The 18,953-nt window shown below is 37.5% G+C and overlaps 2 protein-coding genes across 2 annotated transcripts in view; one reads left to right on the top strand and one right to left on the bottom strand.

Annotated features, from left to right (window-relative positions):
• The window catches only part of PRMT9 (protein arginine methyltransferase 9), a 28,086-nt gene extending 17,610 nt beyond the window's left edge, over positions 1–10,476 (top strand). The window contains exons 10-12 of the mRNA XM_082652666.1: positions 4,406–4,559; positions 8,705–8,827; positions 9,119–10,476. Coding sequence (XP_082508792.1) covers positions 4,406–4,559; positions 8,705–8,827; positions 9,119–9,334 — 493 coding nt within the window. The 3' untranslated portion in view covers positions 9,335–10,476. The remainder of the gene's footprint in view (positions 1–4,405; positions 4,560–8,704; positions 8,828–9,118) is intronic.
• Positions 10,477–10,955: 479 nt separating this feature from the next.
• TMEM184C (transmembrane protein 184C) overlaps positions 10,956–18,953 on the bottom strand; it is a 31,470-nt gene continuing 23,472 nt past the window's right edge. Inside the window, exons 5-10 of the mRNA XM_082653847.1 lie at positions 17,201–17,275; positions 16,002–16,095; positions 14,049–14,161; positions 12,605–12,704; positions 11,912–12,083; positions 10,956–11,693 (exon numbers count right to left, since the gene is read on the bottom strand). Of these exons, the coding sequence (XP_082509973.1) occupies positions 11,428–11,693; positions 11,912–12,083; positions 12,605–12,704; positions 14,049–14,161; positions 16,002–16,095; positions 17,201–17,275 (820 nt within the window). The 3' untranslated portion in view covers positions 10,956–11,427. The remainder of the gene's footprint in view (positions 11,694–11,911; positions 12,084–12,604; positions 12,705–14,048; positions 14,162–16,001; positions 16,096–17,200; positions 17,276–18,953) is intronic.

Genomic DNA, 18,953 nt, shown 5'->3' with positions numbered 1-18,953 from the left:
GTGGGGTCAGTTCTTAGGTAGGACTATCCTCTATGTGTTGCAGGATGTTTGGCACCTCTGGGAGCTAAATGCTAGTAGCACCCGTGATCACTGTTTCAGCCAGTGTTCTCCCAGTCCCGCAGAACAGCTCCTGAGCAACAGTGGAGAGCCAGTGCTCTGCCCTTCAGCCGAAGCTCCTGCACAGGCCCCTTACCAGGTGCTCCTGGAGGTGTCAGCTTCCCTTGCTTCTGGGGCCAGAGGTGTGCAGTGACTCCCACCCAAGCCTTTTATTATTATCTTTAGCCGCTGACAGTGGGGAGGCCTCATGACTGGTCAAAGAGGATGCACTTAGGGGTTGGGAGGATAGATTGTATTTAGGATAAGGATAAAGGGCATCTGTCTCACTGGATACCAACCCTCCCAAAAAAACGCAAGGAAAAAAAATAAGCCACTACACAAACTTAAGTATTCCGTTACCTTTGCTAACATTGTTTTAAAATGTTCATTATTAACTTTTATTCAGTCATACTAGATTAAAATACAGGAGAAAGTTTAAAAGCCTGGTGAGCTTTTTTTTTTTTTTAATTTAAACCCATTTTAAAACACTTTGTGTTGGATCACAAGGCAACAGCGAAGAGTTTCTTCAGAATTTTTGCCATTTATGGTTAGAGTTTTGAGTTGGAACATATATATATATATATTTATTTCTGAAGGCACAGATGGTTCAGAGATATTACTTGGCTTTGCAGAGGATTCCGTTGAGTCTGGCAGCTGCAGTGGTGTAAGTGACAACAAACCACTCAGTGTCAGTAAAGCTAAGTGGAGTTGCAAGACGATTACTGTTTTATGACTAAGAAGCATTCTTGTTAGTAACGGTAACATTGAGTTAAGAAGGATTTGAGTTAAGATTTTAGATTAAAATAGTGTGAACACGGCCTTTTAAAATAATTTGCATACTTGCTTTTGTGTAGTATTTATCTCTGCATGGTTGTTAGTACTTGATTCACCTTTTCTGACTTTACAGGGTTCACCAGATGGTTTTTTTTGTTTGTTTGTTTGTTTGCGGTACGCGGGACTCTCACTGCTGCGGCCTCTCCCGTTGCGGAGCACAGGCTCCGGACGCGCAGTCTCAGCGGCCATGGCTCACGGGCCCAGCCGCTCCGCGGCACGTGGCATCTTCCCGGACCGGGACACGAACCCGTGTCCCCTGCATCGGCAGGCGGACTCTCAACCACTGCGCCACCAGGGAAGCCCCAGCAGATGTATTTTTGACATCTTGTTTAGCCTGATTTCTGGTTACCCCCTAAATGACCTAATGGTATTTAGTAATACTAATAATACTAGTAATACTAATAATAATACTAATAATACTAATTAGTATTAGTATTAGTAATAATACTTTATTAGTAATACTAATAAAGTAATATTCTTTATTGCTTTTTTTTTCTCCCCAGTCTAGGTTCTAATCAAGGGACATGTATTACATTTCGTTACCATGTCCTGTTGTTATAATTCAGTGGTTGTTCTGGTTTTAGACATTTTTAAATGGTTGAGATAATCAGTTTACTAAAAGCAGAATGAAGAATTTGAAACTAACTTAAGAGCAGAAGGGCCAAAGTGGTTTTGAGGAATGGGGTGTTTTTATAGTTTGTCAAGATTTAAGTGATCTATTCAGGGAAACCGCATGGCGTACAATTTTAGAAACTTGCAGCAACTATTTTTTTAGATACGCATTGGTCAAACATTTAGTCCTGTATTTTTATAAACAGATCCTTACTGACTAGAAATATTTAAGACTGAAAGCTTAATATGAAAGATACATACGATAGATAATACAAAGTCCAGCTGTCTGTAGTAGCCTGTCCTAGAAGTTCAAGTGGAAACCGACTTGGAATGTTCAGTAAGAATGAGGGATTTAACGTTTGATTGTAAATGTGGCGAACGATGAAAGTGCCTTACAGTATCCTCCACGTCCGTTTCCTTTGGTGGCAGTAGGTGACCCACCCACCGCTCTCGTGCCTCCCACACAGCTCAGGTGTGTGGAAATAGCCCTGTGCATGTGGGCGTGGGAGCTGCCTTGGCTCAAGAGCCTTACATCTCACATAGGAACTTCTCCCCGGGGCATAGCTTCCAAGTCCCAGCAATAGGAACACGTGGTTACAAGTCATCCCACACTCAGGGAAGCCCAGAGGTGGTGTGGCTTCCCATCAGGCATTTATAGTTTACAGTTCTCTCAATCCAGGTGCATCTACCTATTAAGAGGCATTTAAAAATTTTTTAAATCATAAGCAGTGTTGCTGATAACACAGCTGACATTCCACCTTTTTGGGATTTCCAGGGAAACAGAAGGTGAATCCAGGATCAACTGTAGGAGGAGAAAGGGTTTTGTTAGCCCTTTATTCATACTTTTAATAGAGTGTTTGGATTTTTAATCACTTTTTTTTTTACCCTTTCAGAGGGTTTAACTTTTTATTTTGAAAAAATTTCAAGCTTACAGAGAAGTTAGAGAATAGTACAAAGAACCAAACATGTACCTTACACCCAGATTCACAAATTGCTACTGTTTTGCCACATGTGCTTTAGTATTCTCTCTGAACACTTTAGAGTAAGTTCCAGATATCGTATTCTTTTACCCCTAAACACCTTGGTGTGTATTTTGTAAGAAAAAGGACACTCATTTATATATTCATCACACACTTAACAAAATTAGGACATCTACATGGACACAGTACTGATATCTAAGGGAAAAATCTTACTCAGATTTCACCATTTGTTGGAGTAATATCCTTTACAGGCTTTTTGTTCCTGGTCCAGAATTCAATCTAGGATCGCACATTGCATTTAGTTTCTTTAGTCTCCTTTATTCTGGAACAGTTCCTCAGTCTTTTTTTTTTTTTTAAATTTTATTTTTTTATACAGCAGGTTCTTATTAGTTATCTATTTTACACATATTAGTGTTTATACATCAATCCCAATCTCCCAATTCATCCCCCCCACCCACTTTCCCCCCTTGGTGTCCATATGTTTGTTCTCTACATCTGTGTCTCTGTTTTTCCTTTGCAAACCAGTTCATCTGTACCATTTTTCTAGATTCCACATATATGCGTTAATATATGGTATTTGTTTTTCTCATTCTGACTTGCTTCACTCTGTATGACAGCCTCTAGGTCCATCCATGTCTCTACAAATGACCCAATTTCGTTCCTTTTTATAGCTGAGTAATATTCCATTGTACGTATGCACCACATCTTCTTTATCCATTCGTTTCATTTGTCGATGGGCATTTAGGTTGTTTCCATGACCTTGCTGTTGTAAATAGTGCTGCAGTGAACATTGGGGTGCATGTGTCTTTTTGAATTAATGGTTTTCTCTGGGTATATGCCCAGAGTTCCTCAGTCTTTCATGAGATTCGCAGTTTTGAAAAGTGCAGGCCTTTTATTTTGTGGAATGCTTCTCATGTTTCTTACTAGAGTCAGATCACCCATTTTGCAGAGGAATACCACAGAAGTTTTGTCACAAAGGCAAATGGTGTTGCTTTATCCCATATTGTTGTTGTGAATTTAGATGAGTTAGTTTAAGTTGTATCCATTAGGTTTTTCCACCCTAAGTTGCTATTTTCCCTTTGTAATATGTTAGTCATTTATGGGGGTGATACTTTGAGACTATGTAAATATCCTTTTCCTAATCAAACTTTCACCCACTAGTTTTTTGGTTTTTTTTTTTTGGCTGCACTGCGTGGCATGCGGGATCTTAATTCCCCAATCAGGGATCGAACCTGTGCCCTCTGCAGTGGAAGTGCAGAGTCCTAACCACTGGACCACCGGGGAAGTCCCTCACCCACTAGTATTTTTTTTAATTTATTCATTTATTAAATTTATTCATTTAATTCATTTCATTTATTCATTTATTTATTTATTTGGTTGCACTGGGTCTCGGTTTTAGCAGGCGGGCTCCTTAGTTGCAGCTCGCCAGCTCCTTAGTTGTAGCACGTGGGCTCATTAGTTGTGGCAGGCAGGCTCCTTAGTTGTGGCTCCAGGGCTCCTTAGTTGTGGCATGCAGGCTCCTTAGTTGTGGCATGCGAACTCTTAGTTGTGGCACGCATGTGGGATCTAGTTCCCTGATCAGGGATCAAACCCTGGCCCCCTGCATTGGGAGCGTGGAGTCCTATCCACTGTGCCATCAGTGTCCTTACCCACTAATTTTAATAGCCATTGATGATTCTTCCTTAATGTAAAAACTTGTATCCATCCAGCTGACCCGTTACTTTTCAAGCGGTCTGCCATTCTAAGCTACCAGCCAGCTACCAGTCTAAAGTGTGTTAGATTATATACTATCTGTAGCTCCCCAATTAGTCATGATTTAGTTATTGATACTTATAGAACATGGAGAATCAGGATGCTTTTTAAAGCACTTTTCCTTCCTCCAGGTGTTTGCTACAGTCTGGAGGTAAGATCTTTCCCCAGTACATGCTGATGTTTGGGTTGCTCGTGGAATCGCAGACACTGGTGGAGGAGAACGCTGTGCAGGGAACAGAACGAACTCTTGGATTTAATATCGCACCTTTTATTAACCAGTTTCGGGTAAGTGTTTTGAAGAGAAGTTCAACCACTTGGCTGTCGCCCACAGTCTGCCTTATCTCTCTGTAGTTTTATAGTCACTATGTTTAGCTGGACTGGGATGGTAATCAGTTTTCTGTAGCAAAGGAACTTACTACTGGTAAAAATCAACCTAGGGGTTAGTATAGCTGAGGAATTCTGTTGTTCCTACTGACAAAAGTCTATAGATTTTGCTCGGAACCACTGTTGTAAATGGAAAATAGGGTACTGGGTTTAGTCTTATGAAAAAGTGTGCTCCTTGTCTATAAAAGCAGCCGCCAGAGGGTTCTAAACATGAACCCTTAATCACAGTGAGACTTCCGGCTGGCAGGTGACAGGTGTGAGCAGTTAACATCTGGGCGGTCAGGCTGCAGCGAGCCGGAATGGAGGAGCCTAGGAAAGGGGTTAGTTGCTCTTTGGGAAACAAGGATTTAGTGCTGGCAGAGCTACTAGCAGCAAAATAAAATTTGTGAGTTATAACTGTGGGAGTGGATGGAATGTCTAGGGAAGAGGTGTGTGGTTGGAAATAGGTGGGATCTGCTGTGTAAGCCAAAGCGACATTTTGGGAAGTGGGATGTTGAGTACCGAATTAAAGGAGTGATATCTAAACCTTCTATCAAAAGGCTATAGATGGTAAGCTCTTGAATATGCATTGTTAGATCTTCCATGAACAATACTTGCTAAACAAATATAAATTTGTTGAGTAAATGATTTTTTCAGAGCAGACTAAGGTTTTAGTTTATTTACTTAGTTTTTCTGGAGAGTTTAATAAACAAAATACACTTAGCAGAAGACAGAGAAGTTTAAATTATTTCTTTGTGTGGTCCCAAAATACTACCATCTCCTATCTTTCTAGCTTATTCTCTCCCGATCCTGACATCAGCAATTCTTCGATTCCATCAGAATCTATGATATTTTAATCCTGCCATCTTTTCACCCTGCCTCCCATCTCATAGCCTCCTTTCCTTCACAGCTTATGTTTCATGGTTGATATATTTTTCACATATCATGGAGCTAACATACAAATTGCCGATAAAGAGACAAGAGATGGACAGTAAACAAAGGAGTAGAAAGATTAGTATGATAGATGGTGAGAAGTGAGAAGGCTAGAGGAGAATGGGAGTTGGAGGGATGGGATATTCTATTTTATTTAGGTAATGCCTAAGGAAAGGACTCAAGGATAAGTGATATTTAAGCAGAGACCAGAGAGAAATAAGGAAGCAAACCATATACAAGTCAAAGGATCAACAAGTGCAAAGACCTGAGGCAAGAGCATGATTGGAGTATTCCGAAACAGCAGGAAACCATGAGGGAGAGTCGGATGAAGGATGCAGTGAGAAAAGTATTAGGAGCCAGATCCTGTAGAGCCTCCTGTAGAGGTCGTGGTGAAGGTTTTGGCTTTTACTCTGAAAGGGGTGGAAAACAACTGGAGGGCATCGACCAGAGGAGTGATAAGGTGTGACTTGTTTTGAAAGGCTTGCTATGGCTGCTGTATTGGGAGTAGACCACCATGGAGAGCCGGCAGAGGCATAAGGTTACTGCAGTAATCCAGGAGAGAGGTGGTAGTGACTTAGACTAGAGTGGTAGCAATGGATGTGTTGCAAAGGGGTCAGATGGTTGATGTATCTTGAAGGTAGGTTTTGTGATAGATGGGACATGGGGTATGAGAAAGCGCCTGGAAGGATAGTTGCCATTTACTGATATGGGGAAAATAACAGGAGGATCAGGTTGTGCTTCACGTTTTTATGGGGTCATTAAGCAGTTGGATAAGAATTCAGAGAAATAGCTAGCCTGGAGATGTAAATCGGGCAGTCAGATTTGGTAGATGATATTTAAAGCCAGAATAATGGGATGCAATCACCTTGGGGATGTGTAGAAAGAGAAGAGGGCTGAGAACTAAATTCTAGAGAACTCACAAAGTTATGAGCTCTACATTGGAAATCTAAGAAGGAATTAGCAAAGATGACAGGAGTGTCCAGTAGGCTAGGTTAGGAAACAAGTGAGGACAGATTATGAGGGATGGGTACAGCTGTGTGGGGATTAGAGTGCAGATGATGAGAGGTGACACAGGAGTCTAGGGCTGTTCTTCTGGTGACTGATACAAATAGGGATACAGGGCAGGAGTCCTGGAAATGGCATGGCATTGCTGTTTTTATGTGGAGGAAAGGTTGGATGCCTTCAAGGATGCCCAGGGAGAGGTTGATATATGTGTCCTTTCTCACCATGAACAGTTGCTCTCTAATATTTAAAGGAAAGAGAACACTTTTTAAACAGTTTCCTTTCTATTTCAAATGAGAAGGCTAAAAGTTATTAGTAGGAAGTGTCCATTGCTACTAAAATTGATGGAACAGTTTATAGCAGTGGTTCTCAACCTTGACTGTACTCAGAACTACCGGTATCTGGATCCCAACTCCAGATGGATCTGAGGTGTGGCCTGAGCAGTTGGACTTTTTAAAAGCTCCTCAGGTGATTTTAATTTGCAGTCAAAGTTGAGAACCACTGCCTTCTAGATAAATAACCTATTTTCAAAATGAAATCCACTATTAGCTGTTTGGCTGAATTTGGCATATTTGCTCAAACAGTTCAATAATTAATGTTGTACAGTAAGTCCCCTACATATGAACCTTCAAGTTGCGAACTTTCAAAGATGCGAACGTGCGTTCGCATGTCCAGTCACTTAAGTTAGTTCATGTGTCTGGCGTACGTTGTCACGTGCGTGCATCCTCTACAAGTGGTTGTGCTTTTGTGTACTTTACAGTACTGTATAGAGTACAGTGGTACAGTATCTTTATTTCAAGCCCAGATGTCTGGAAGCAAGCGTAAAAGCAGCGGTGATGTAGCTGGTACTGTTAAGAAGGCACCAAGCGATAACGATGGAAACAAAAGAGAAAACAGTTGAAAGTGGAGTGAGGCGAAAAGATGGTCGACGTCACTCATTCTTATACCGTGAATCGTTCAACCATCAGCATGATTCTAAAGAACAAGGACAAGATCGTGGAACATGTGAGGTCTGCTGTGCCGATGATGTCAATAATATCGAAGCAGCAGCGTGGGAAAGTGATGGAGGAGATGGAGAAACTTCTCAGCGTGTGGAGGCAGGATCGGCATCAGTGTCGAGTCCCGCTCAGCTTAATGCTGATGCAAGAGAAAGTTAGAAGCCTTTATGAAGACTTGAAGAGGAAACATGGCGAAGAATCAGAGGGCACATCTTTTAATGCCAGCCATGGCTGGTTTCGTCGGTTCAAGGCTAGAGCCAACCTTCACAGTGTAAAAGTGGCAAGGCAGTGAGTACGGATACGGTAGCTGCCCGGGAATTTCCTGAATTCTCTTCGACCCAGAGAAAGGACAAAGAGAGACAAGAGGAAGAAGAGACTGAAGAACGGAAGAGATTCACAGTGCAGGAAGTGGCAAGGGGATCTTCTTTATTTGGGGGGGCACTGTTAGTTTTTGAGGCAGAGGACTCGAATGTAGAACGGTACCACGAAGGTTGCAGCAGCCGTTCAGAATGCAATCCAGTGCTACTGTTTCATCTGTGATGAGAAAAAAAGAGCTACTACCCAGACATTACTGGATCATTTTTTCAAGGTACTGTACTATAATATTAAAAATGTTCTCTTTATTTTTTGTGCTTGTTTTTTATGCATTATCTGTGTGACAAGTATTATAAACCTATTATAGTACAGTGCTATATAGCTGATTGTGTTAGTGGGGTACCTAGGCTAACTTGGTTGGACTTAACAAATGTGCTTTTGGAACGGAACTTGATCATATGTAGGGGGCTTACTGTACTATCTGCTTATTAGTTCATCTTTCACACATAAGCACATCCTTGGCTTAAACTTTTTGGAGCTGCCTAGTTAAGTAAAAATTTGCTTTCATCCAAGTGAAGAATCTATAGATAATTGAAATCACAGAAAATTATTTAACCAGCCTCAAACCTTGGTTTGTTCATTCTTCCTGTAAAACGGAATCATGGAAGTCCTTATGCCTTAAGGTTGATGTGGGAATTAAATGAGGTAATAGATGTCAAAAGCACTATATCATACTGAGCGAAGTACAAAGCAGGAAACTTAACGAGACTTGGTCAAAAAAAGAATTGAGTAAAAGTGAAAATTTTATACTTTCTTTAGGTACCTATACGTGTATTTTTGGACCTATCCTCGCTGCCCTGTATACCTTTAAGCAAACCAGTGGAACTCTTAAGACTAGACTTAATGACGCCATATTTGAACACCTCTAACAGAGAAGTAAAGGTAATATAAAATGATTACTCTTGTCATATTCAGAATTATCTTAAACTATATAGTACTTTACATACATAAAATAGTTTTAGCCACTTCCTTTGAAGACTTAAATTTTCTGAACAATATCCAAACATGGGCTTGGGTAAATATTAGTGAATAAAACAGGTTGGTATTAATTTGAATTGGGTGATTAAATATATTCCTTTATAAAATTTGGATCTAAAGCTACAAAGACAAAGACTTATCCAAGTCTGCTCTGTTTACTCTGATGAAATTTTCATGATTTCTTAATTTTCCTAGGTATGCATATGTAAATCTGGACAAGTGACTGCCATTCCCTTTTGGTATCATATGTACCTTGACGATGAGATTAGGTTGGATACTTCCAGTGAATCCTCCCACTGGAAACAAGCTGCAGTTGTTTTAGATAATCCCATCCAGGTGGAAATGGGAGACGAACTTGTACTCAACGTCCAGCACCACAAAAGCAACGTCAGCATCACAGTAAAGCAATGAAGAGCAGTTTTCTAATGAAAAAAGGTGGAAGTAGAGCAGCAAGTACACAGTTCTAGTCTGAATTAGTAGTGGGATTGTAATCATAAAATGGAGGTACAAAGATTTAAGTCCTTGTAATGGTCAAATATTTTTTAAAAACTGACATTAATAAAGTGTATTTAAAAGATCCTAAATTAAAGAGTAGCATGATTACAAAAATATTGCAGCAGACTTCCTTACTGGAAAAGGCTGTCATTAATTTTTCAAATTAGGAAACTTTTTATTGCTTGGTTTTACTTACTATAGATTAAATTTTGCCAAACCTGTTAGTTTGTACTCTAGAGCTATAAATATAAGGAATTTTGAGGCTCATTTTCAGTTTTTTCACATCTTGGCTATTTTTCTCAAATCCAAACTTATAGTGGGGATACCTCAAAAAGTTGGCTTCCACTTTAGATTGAGGGTTTATGGTTATCTGTAAATTCCAAGCTTGCTTCTTGTAAATAGTAGAATACTTCTGAACCTCCATCTCAGTTTTTGTGTTTTGGGTATGCAAACCTGAGTAAGAATTTAAGCTCTAGACTAAATGTAATTAAAAGAGTAAAAGAGGGACAAAATAAAATCTTAGGAGGCAGTATTTTTCGTGGTCTACGTTTGGCGAAGAAAAAATTTTAAGCTGATAAATTAAGTTCAAGGAAGAGTTAAACCTAAACCAGTTATTTTTCAAAGTTTTGATTTGAATACACAGAAAGAAAAAAATAATTAGTCCAGATTTTAAAGACTTGAAATAGGGAGATTAATAAGGAAGAAGATTATCATGCCTTGTATATACTGTGTGCTCTCTGTAGGTTAGCCACACAGAAAATAAGATGTACCTTCTCTTCACACTGCCTGTTCTCCTTGCCTCTTATACTGCCCAACTTTATTTTCAATAGAAATGTTTAGTTTATAATAATGGACAGAATAAAAACTTTGTATCTAATGACTGTGAACCAGTAGGTATGTTTGTGTATGTGTGTGTGTGTATGTATATGCGCTTAAATATATAAAGCATAGGTTTTGAGAAATGATACTTATCCTTGCTATTTGCAACATACCGCTCTGGCCCTTTCTGTATTTATTTTCAGTGTAAAATGTTAGACCCAATGGGCTGTGATTAACAATTAGAGGAACTCCATCCTAAGTAATAAATTTCTCCCAAATAGCATCTATAAGCCTTCTGACTGTGGTTTGATAAATAATTAAGACGACTCAGCTGAGATTTACATTTGCTGACACCTTTAGTAGCACTGAGGAAAAGCAGACTCTGTTTCTATCACAAGTTTCTTATTTATTCTTCCACTCTTCCATCCACTTTATTCTTTTCATCTCAAAGTCCTGGATAACGTATTAATCTGTTCACATTGGTGCAAATATGATTTTTAGACAGTAGTTGTTTTAAGATTAATAGATTAGGTCAGATATTTCTCCTAGTAGGAATGTAAGATATAGGCCTCTTTCATTGTAGGTATATGATTTTCAACCCTTTAATTCTTTGGACTTAATTTTTTTCTGCTGTGCCTCTCATCATGAACTTTTTGTGATAACATTAAGGGTCTATGTTGAAAGAATGAGAGATATAAAAAGTTGCAGAAAATAAATGATAAATTCTTATTTATTGAAAGACATCCAGTTGAGAAATAGAGAAATAATTGTTAGGTAAGCAGATATGGCACATGATTATGATTAAGTTCCACTAATTCATATTTCTGAATTCACTTTCTGCTAATTCCAGAGCATTATATTCATGCAGCGGTGGTAGAAAGCACTTTTTTTTTTTTTTAACGTCCTCCTCTTGATAGAGCACTGTGATGTCAAGAACGTTTAGTAGTCATTTCCTCCATTTGAGTACGTGATACTCTATAGTGTTAAGAAGTCAAGTCTAAGTCTAGGATATTTAGACTGGTTATCTGTGATATACAAAACCTAGTTGTATGAATCCAGTAGTTGTACCTGGTTTTCGCCGTTTTGTTGAAATTTTCCATCATTAACGGCTTGTCCCAAGCACAAAATCCTGAGCAATGGGATACCAGGTAATGAAATAACGTGGTAGTAGCACAGCTTCTGCACACTGTTCAGGAGGCCACGGACTTATCTGAAGGGTCTTTTTTCTCTCCTGTAGTATCATTACATATGTCATCAGATACATTAGCTGTAGTAGGTGTAGTCTGGGGAGTCACAGTGTGTCCAAACCCTTGATAGTGACCCATGGGTGAAGGTGGCACAGAAGAGGCAACGGAAATTGCATCTTGTGATGACGATGATAACAGGCTTGTGTGTTCATTTTGATCTTGATCCTCAGGAAAAAACTTTTTCCTAGAATGTCCCATGACTGTCCTTCCTTTAAAGTAACATAAAGGTTTCTGAGTTAGCCAAAAGTTTGGTTATTTTTACCACTATAAACTTGCCATGCTAAAAATAAGCTCCCCGCTTCCCTCCTCCCAATTTGGAGAGCCTTACTGTGGTACTGCTTTACACGAAGTCTTTTCACCTCTTAAACAAGACCTGATAGGAGAACTACAATAGCCTATTCGAATGAATTAAATGGCTGGTACTTACCAACATGCCTTACTTGTTCAGAAATATCATCCCTAATATCTGAAACATCCCACATGGCAAGAAAGGAGTCAAAGCATGAGCCCTCTTCTGCTTCTTGGACATACGGTTTATATGAGAAAGTGTAGTGATGAGCAATAGCAGCAAGGAACATCTCAATACAGATAATAAAGTCCTACAACAACAATATCAACAATGTCAGCCATGTTGGAGTTTAAATCTAGTTTTGCAGGTCAAAAGGGAAAGCACTATCTTTCTCTCTTTTCAAAAGTACTTAAGTACCAACAGCTGTTTTTTTCCCACAAGACTGTATTCATTTTTTCATTTTCCAAAATTATTTTTGACCTCTTCAAAAAAAAAAAAACACAAAACACCAGAAGTTTAACTCTATTTTGCACTACCTCAATCAAGTACTTCTTTGCCAAGTACAATGCATTCTCTTCCACTGTCCAAGGACTTAGAGGAGAAATGCATAAAGTGAAATAGAGTAGGAATAACAAAATCTAGGTTCTGTTCCTGGTTCTACTACAAATTAGTAACTGTGACCAATTTTTCTAGGGCTCCCCCATTTCCTCACATGTGAAGTGAGGATAGCAGTAGCTCCATAGCCTGCATGTGGTCAGGCTGAGGAGATAACATGTAAAAATGCTTAACAAATAGTAAAGTTCTGTTGAATTCAGAGAGAGCATTACTTACCTGGAGTCCTGTGGCCACAGCTTCTACTGTTTGCCATTCCCACGTATGCTTTTCAGAAATAACGCCAACTTTTACCAACAAAGCAATAACTACTGCTTGCCTATATGTTAGGAAAAGGTAAACGCCAAATCTATATCAAGCATAAAATGAGCAGTTGCTTTAAAAATATGCCATTTAAAAAGTTAAACCCCAGCACAACCTGTGGACCACCGCCACCCTGCCTTTACAGTGTATTCCTGAAGACACTGTGTACCTATATTAAATATACTTGTTTTACAAATTTACTTCTAGTACAGTTTCATCACATGAATTTTGATTATGTGTTCTTAGAACTTCAGTACGTGGTTTATAGTCATTTTTTGTTTTGAAAGTGTGCACAGTAATTAGGTTTTAAGTTCTTCCTACACATAGACAATGCCTAACACCTTGTACAACTGGAATTTAAAATGAAATAAAGAACAGATACTTATGTTATTTATGCATGTATCAACTGATTACTCAGATTATTTTAAAGAACATTTTGAAACCAGTCTTGTTTGAAGTCCTGGAACTAGAGACAAACTCAGAAGGGGTCTCTGACTCCAAGATGGGGAGTGATATTGAGCATTTCAAGCAAATCTAGGCATCTGCCCCTAGGTTAAATTTAAACAGCTAAAATGAGATAGATAAGCTTTCATAGATCTATATACAAGAATATTCACTTCAATATTGCTTGTAATGGTAAAGAAAAATTAGGAACAACCTAAATGTCAATAGGAGATTGGTTACAAAGTTCTATCCACATATCAGAATACTATATGAGGTGAAAACAAAAGACCCAAACAAAATTACATCCTCACTGTACTTACAAAGAACTATGACTGCAATCTACTGAATGTATCATTGAGTTCTACAAGTTTTTATAGTATGTATTTGTGTTTCTGTGGAGTTATATAAAATGATGGGGACTACAACGTCAATCATTCATGCTGGGTGGTAGGATTTCAGGGATTTTTCTTTCCCCCCTTTTTGTATTATTTGTATATTGTTAAATTTGGTGTATTTGTTTCTAGGCCCCTATCACCCACGCCTTTACTAAATTGGGACCATGTATAGTTTTGCCCTCTGTTTTAAACAGTATTTTTACTAATGAACATTTCCTCACATTAAATATTCTACATGATGTTTATCTTCCAAACTGTATTCTCTTATATAAAGAGACCATGATTTTTTTTTTAGTGTTGAGACATTTAGTGTCTCAAACTGTTTTCTTTTTATAAATGTTACAGTGACCATCTAATTATTTCTTTATGAAAAACCAAGAAGGGCTAAAAGAATGAACTTTTTGAAAGCTAAGTAGACATTTTAATTCATCTTCCATATTAAGACTTTTAAAAATCCTTCCAAATCAACAGTTTTATTGCCCTTTAGAAAATGAGAACATTTAAGAGAAAGCAACACTTACCAAAAAGAAACAAAAACCACCAGCTTTACACAAAGAAATTTGCCAACAGGTTGGATTGGACTCAGTTCTTCTTTCAGTACTTTATAAAACAGGAGGAGACAATACATGGCAAACTAGAAACAAACAAAGTTCTTAAATAAGAATAACTAAATATGGTATTAGAGATATTGATATTAAAGTTATAGACTAGAGACCTGGTACAGAGTAATGTTTCAGGCAAAATTTTCTACGCTTTATTTTGCTATTTTTAGATTGACAACAAGCTTTTATATTTTACTGTGGATGAATATATACAGTATGAAATTTCTCAGAAGAGATGTATAACATCTTCCCTGAAAATGGTTTTAAGTGTTCACTTACAGAAGCCCACAAAGAACACAATGAACAAGTGACTGCCATGAGTGGAAGAAAAGGCTCTCATTCAACCAAAATAAAAACATCTATCTGCTTGTTAATGGCTTTTATACACAAATTACCGTTCATTGTATAAGGGCTGAGCTTACTAACTACTAATTGTATGCGTATTATTTATAAGTGAACACATTAAATAAGTACTACTTCAATAAAACTGTGACCATGAAATCAGAAAGTAAGGAATCAGGGAAACCATTTTTCTTGAGGGCAGTATGTTAATCCAGCTGAATTTACTTTTTAAAGATAAATGCTCAAGACATTAACTATTTTTAGAAATCAGTTGTAATTAGCGTAGTGTTGCATAACAATGAACATTTCCCTAAAAGTTTACTTTTTCCTATTATAAAATGCTCATTTAAATTATTTTAGAATATGAAAGCATGGTCCCATCATCCAACCATTTCTTTCTACACATAAGGTGGGTTTTAGCAGGTATAACCAACTAAATATGAAATTTTGTTGCCTGATTCTTTTTTCCACTTAAAGTGCCCTTTTCCATATATTTCATTAAATAACAGCCTAGTGTTTTGGCCAATGGAAGGTACATAGTATATTTAACTAGTTGGACTGTTTCCAGGCTTTTGCAATTAACAAACAATAGGCTTTATATACAAACACACTGAAAGCAAAAGTACTTCTGGCCATTTCTTGAGGCATTCCCAGAAGTGGAATTACTGGTTCCAGAGAATATGAACATATTGAAAAGCTTTGAATACACAAGCATTTGATTTTTATTATAAATTTCTAATACCACACATGCATGCCATTGCACCTAAACTATTATTTTGCTGAAAGCATTAATGAAAGATTTTCAATAAAATGCACATTCCTGTTTTGTTTTTTTTTCGGTACACGGGCCTCTCACTGTTGTGGCCCCTCCTGTTGCGGAGCACAGGCTACGGACAGGCAGGCTCAGCGGCCATGGCTCATGGGCCCAGCTGCTCCGCAGCATGTGGGATCTTCCCGGACTGGGGCATGAACCTGTGTCCCCTGCATCGGCAGGCAGACTCTCAACCACTGCGCCATCAGGGAAGCCCCACATTCTTAAGTTGAAAGGATCCAATAGTTATATCTTTGGAGCATTTCAGTTTCTATAACATCATTTTTAAAAACTTGGCATTCTCAATTTTCAATTCCAAATATATGAGAGAATTTTATTCTCCCATTTTAATTCAAACCCTGTACTGTCATATACCAATAAAACATTTTTCTTACTCAATATGCCTAGGATATGTGCTTTTTATTTAAAAGGAGAGCATTGTGTTTTTATTTATGACATATCCATATAACTATGCAATGAATACCAGAATCAAATGAAAAAACATAATCAACGAGTCAGTGTATAAGTCACCAGATAATCAACAAAGATATTATATCTTTATATATGTATAAAGATACATGTTAAAGTTTCAAGTTCTTCCTACAGATGAAGTTCAATATTAAAGTTACAATTAAGCTTTATTCCAGAAGAGACTTTCCCTAAAAACATTTAGCACTATAGATCTAAATTTAGTACAGTTAAGATGAGTATTTACTTACCAACTGTGACATATTATTTATTATAACCAAGTAAGTCCAAGCATTTGAAAAGCTAAAGTTCCCTTCATCATATATACCAAGCAGCTCACAGATTCTAAAAAATGGTAAAAATGAGACAACTTTATGAATAACTAAATCAAAAATACATTTTAAAATACAGCAATGACAGCAATACTTAAATTTAGAAGTCAGTTTATTTCAAAGATCCTGTAGATAGTCACTTGATTTTGGCCATAGAGGTTGTTCAAAAATTAAAAGAAAAACATTTTTCTAGAAATGTTACCATATTACTATTCCTCCAATTTGAAGGAAATCCAAGAGACATAACATTGAACTAGAAAGGGTAATTATTAGATTCAAAAAAATGATGCTGCCTAATTTTTAAAAGATTGTTAAAAACATATAATGCAGGTCTATAACTACAACTATAATTTTTTCTCCCAAATTGTCTTGGAGGCAACTTTTATGATGACCCAGATCTAAGTATTAACTTGTCTTGATTACCCAATTTCTAAACAGCAGAGAAATAAAGCATGCCTTCATAAATAAGTGAATTAGTTTTAATTCCGAGGCAAAGTCACTTAAGAATTGCTAGCACAGAAGCAGAATAAAGAATGCTTCTTTCACCTTTCTTTCCATTCTTCCTCTGTTAACAGACAAAATGCTTGTATAGCTAGCAGATAAAATATATACTCTACCTGCTTTAAACTATTTGATGTTCTTAAATTTTTAGGGAATAGTTTTACCAGGTAGCTTAATGATACCCCATTTTACCTGAAGTGCTAAGACTTGACAGAATTTTTTAAAAAGAAAAATATGTTTTCTTCTTTAGAATACAGTACTCATTTAGAAAATAAAAGCATGTAATGAATCTATAGTGGTATACTTTAACTTCATGTACTAGATGTTTCTGTAAAGCTGTGTGAACATTAATACTTGAAAAAGAATATTTGATAATGCTTTCCAGAAATCTCCAGAGAATATTATTTAGAATAATTCTGTGGTGATTCCTTGTCTATTTATTCCTTGTCTTATTTATTATAATATAGTAGGATTTCTATATACTGTGTTTTTATACCAGACTAGATGTGTTATAAACAAGTAATGCTTTTTACATGCTTTTCTACTCAGTTGTCCCACTAAGTAAAAGCATGAGAATTTTTGAAAAATAAATAATAATATAAGTTCTGTGCACTTACAAAGCAACGATGGTGGTGAATGGTCTGACAACTGTATATTGTAATACACCCAGTTTGCATCTGAACAGCAAGACTCTGCCAAAGAAAAAGAACTTAGCATTTCACCTACTCATTTCACTAGTATCAAGCTTTCTCCAAAGCCCCCAAATTAAATCACTTTCACAAATGATGCCACATTTATACTTAATTCTTCTAATTTAGTCAATCTAAATGGCTACTTGAGAAGAATGGGGATGGTAGCATACAAATTATCTAAATACTATTTTTTAAATTGCGTAACAACTACATCTTCTGAAAGATCTCCCTTCCTATGTCCAGTCTCAAATTCCTGAATAGTGCAGCACAGATCAGGAACAAAAAGAATGAAAGTGGGTCCCTGTGTATTTCTGGAAGAAAAACCAAGTAACAAATAAATTACGTGTAGGGTTGCATATATGAAACCATATTCAGAAAATATTATTTACAGTTAGGATTCAGTTTCAAGTTTGGATTTATATATATATATATATATATATATATATATATATATATATAATTCCAGAGAGTATCACTGACTAGATACTCTGAAAGAACAAAACAGAGAGCCTATCCTACATAAAACAGTTTTTATCACTGAGGTCACTTAATGTAGGGGAAAATTCACAAGGAGTAACAAACAGAAACAAAGCAAAAAAGTCCCAAAACAACAACTATCAAAAAAGGCTCTCTACGTGACCACCTTGTGTAAGCCTCCTTAGGAAACAATGATGCTCTGAGCGCAAATGTTTATTTAGCACTCCTCCGTCAAGTTTATGTATTATAAATCCCCTAATTTAAGAACTACATCTAGACTGAGAAGAATGAGCCTGACATACAGACCCTGAGGCATTGGGTTACTAGGACTGAATGAAAAACTGATCAGGTTCTATGTGCTGAGAGCCTTCTCTGTGCTGAAGCGGCTCACTCCCACTGACAACTAACTGTGCCCCTGTGGAGGTGGGTGTGGCAGCTGCACTTGGGCTTGTTGTAAGACCTTTTCATGAACATGCCTGGGCTACACTGTGCTTCTGGTCCCATACTCTTTACAAAGCTAAATTAAGTAGAAGTTGGGTTAAACCTGTAGTGTTCTATGAGCTGATTGTCAAATCAAACCTGAGACCAGTAGGGTGACTATGCAAATGTATTAAATAGTCAATTAGATACCTTTGAAAGCTGTGGAGAATTAATGAACTGGAAGATGTATCTGAAGAAATTGGCCATAATGTAATAAAGGCTGAGACAAAGAGACAAACATGAAAGAGAGTTACAAAGAATAGAACAGAATCAGAAGGTCTAACATACTTAAAAGTTACAGGAGAGTAGAGGAAGGGCAAAAGCAGAAGTTTATGGCTGAGAACCTTTCAGAACTGATCAAAGACACAAATCAACAGATTGAGGCACCCTGTAAATGAAGCTGGACTAAAAACAAAAAACAACTTGGTAGGGAAACTACAAAACATCAAAGACAGGGAGGGTCTTAAAAAATGCAGTTAGACTCCCTCTTGCGAGAGCACTGGAATCACAACTAACTGCTGAACAATCATCAACAGGAAGACACTGGAATTCAGCAAAAAAGTTACCCCATTTCAAAGACAAAGGAGAAGCCACAATGAGACGGTAGGAGGGGCACAATCACAACACAATCAAATCCCATAACCTCTGCGTGGGTGACTCACAAACCTGAGAACACTTATACCACAGAAGTCGACCCAATGGAGTGAAGGTTCTGAGCTTC

This window comes from Grampus griseus, assembly GCF_964374135.1.
Source record: "Grampus griseus genome assembly, chromosome: 4".
Classification (NCBI taxonomy): domain Eukaryota; kingdom Metazoa; phylum Chordata; class Mammalia; order Artiodactyla; family Delphinidae; genus Grampus; species Grampus griseus.
The sequence above is the reverse complement of the archived record's forward strand: the minus strand, read 5'-3'. Positions and strand labels throughout refer to the sequence as shown.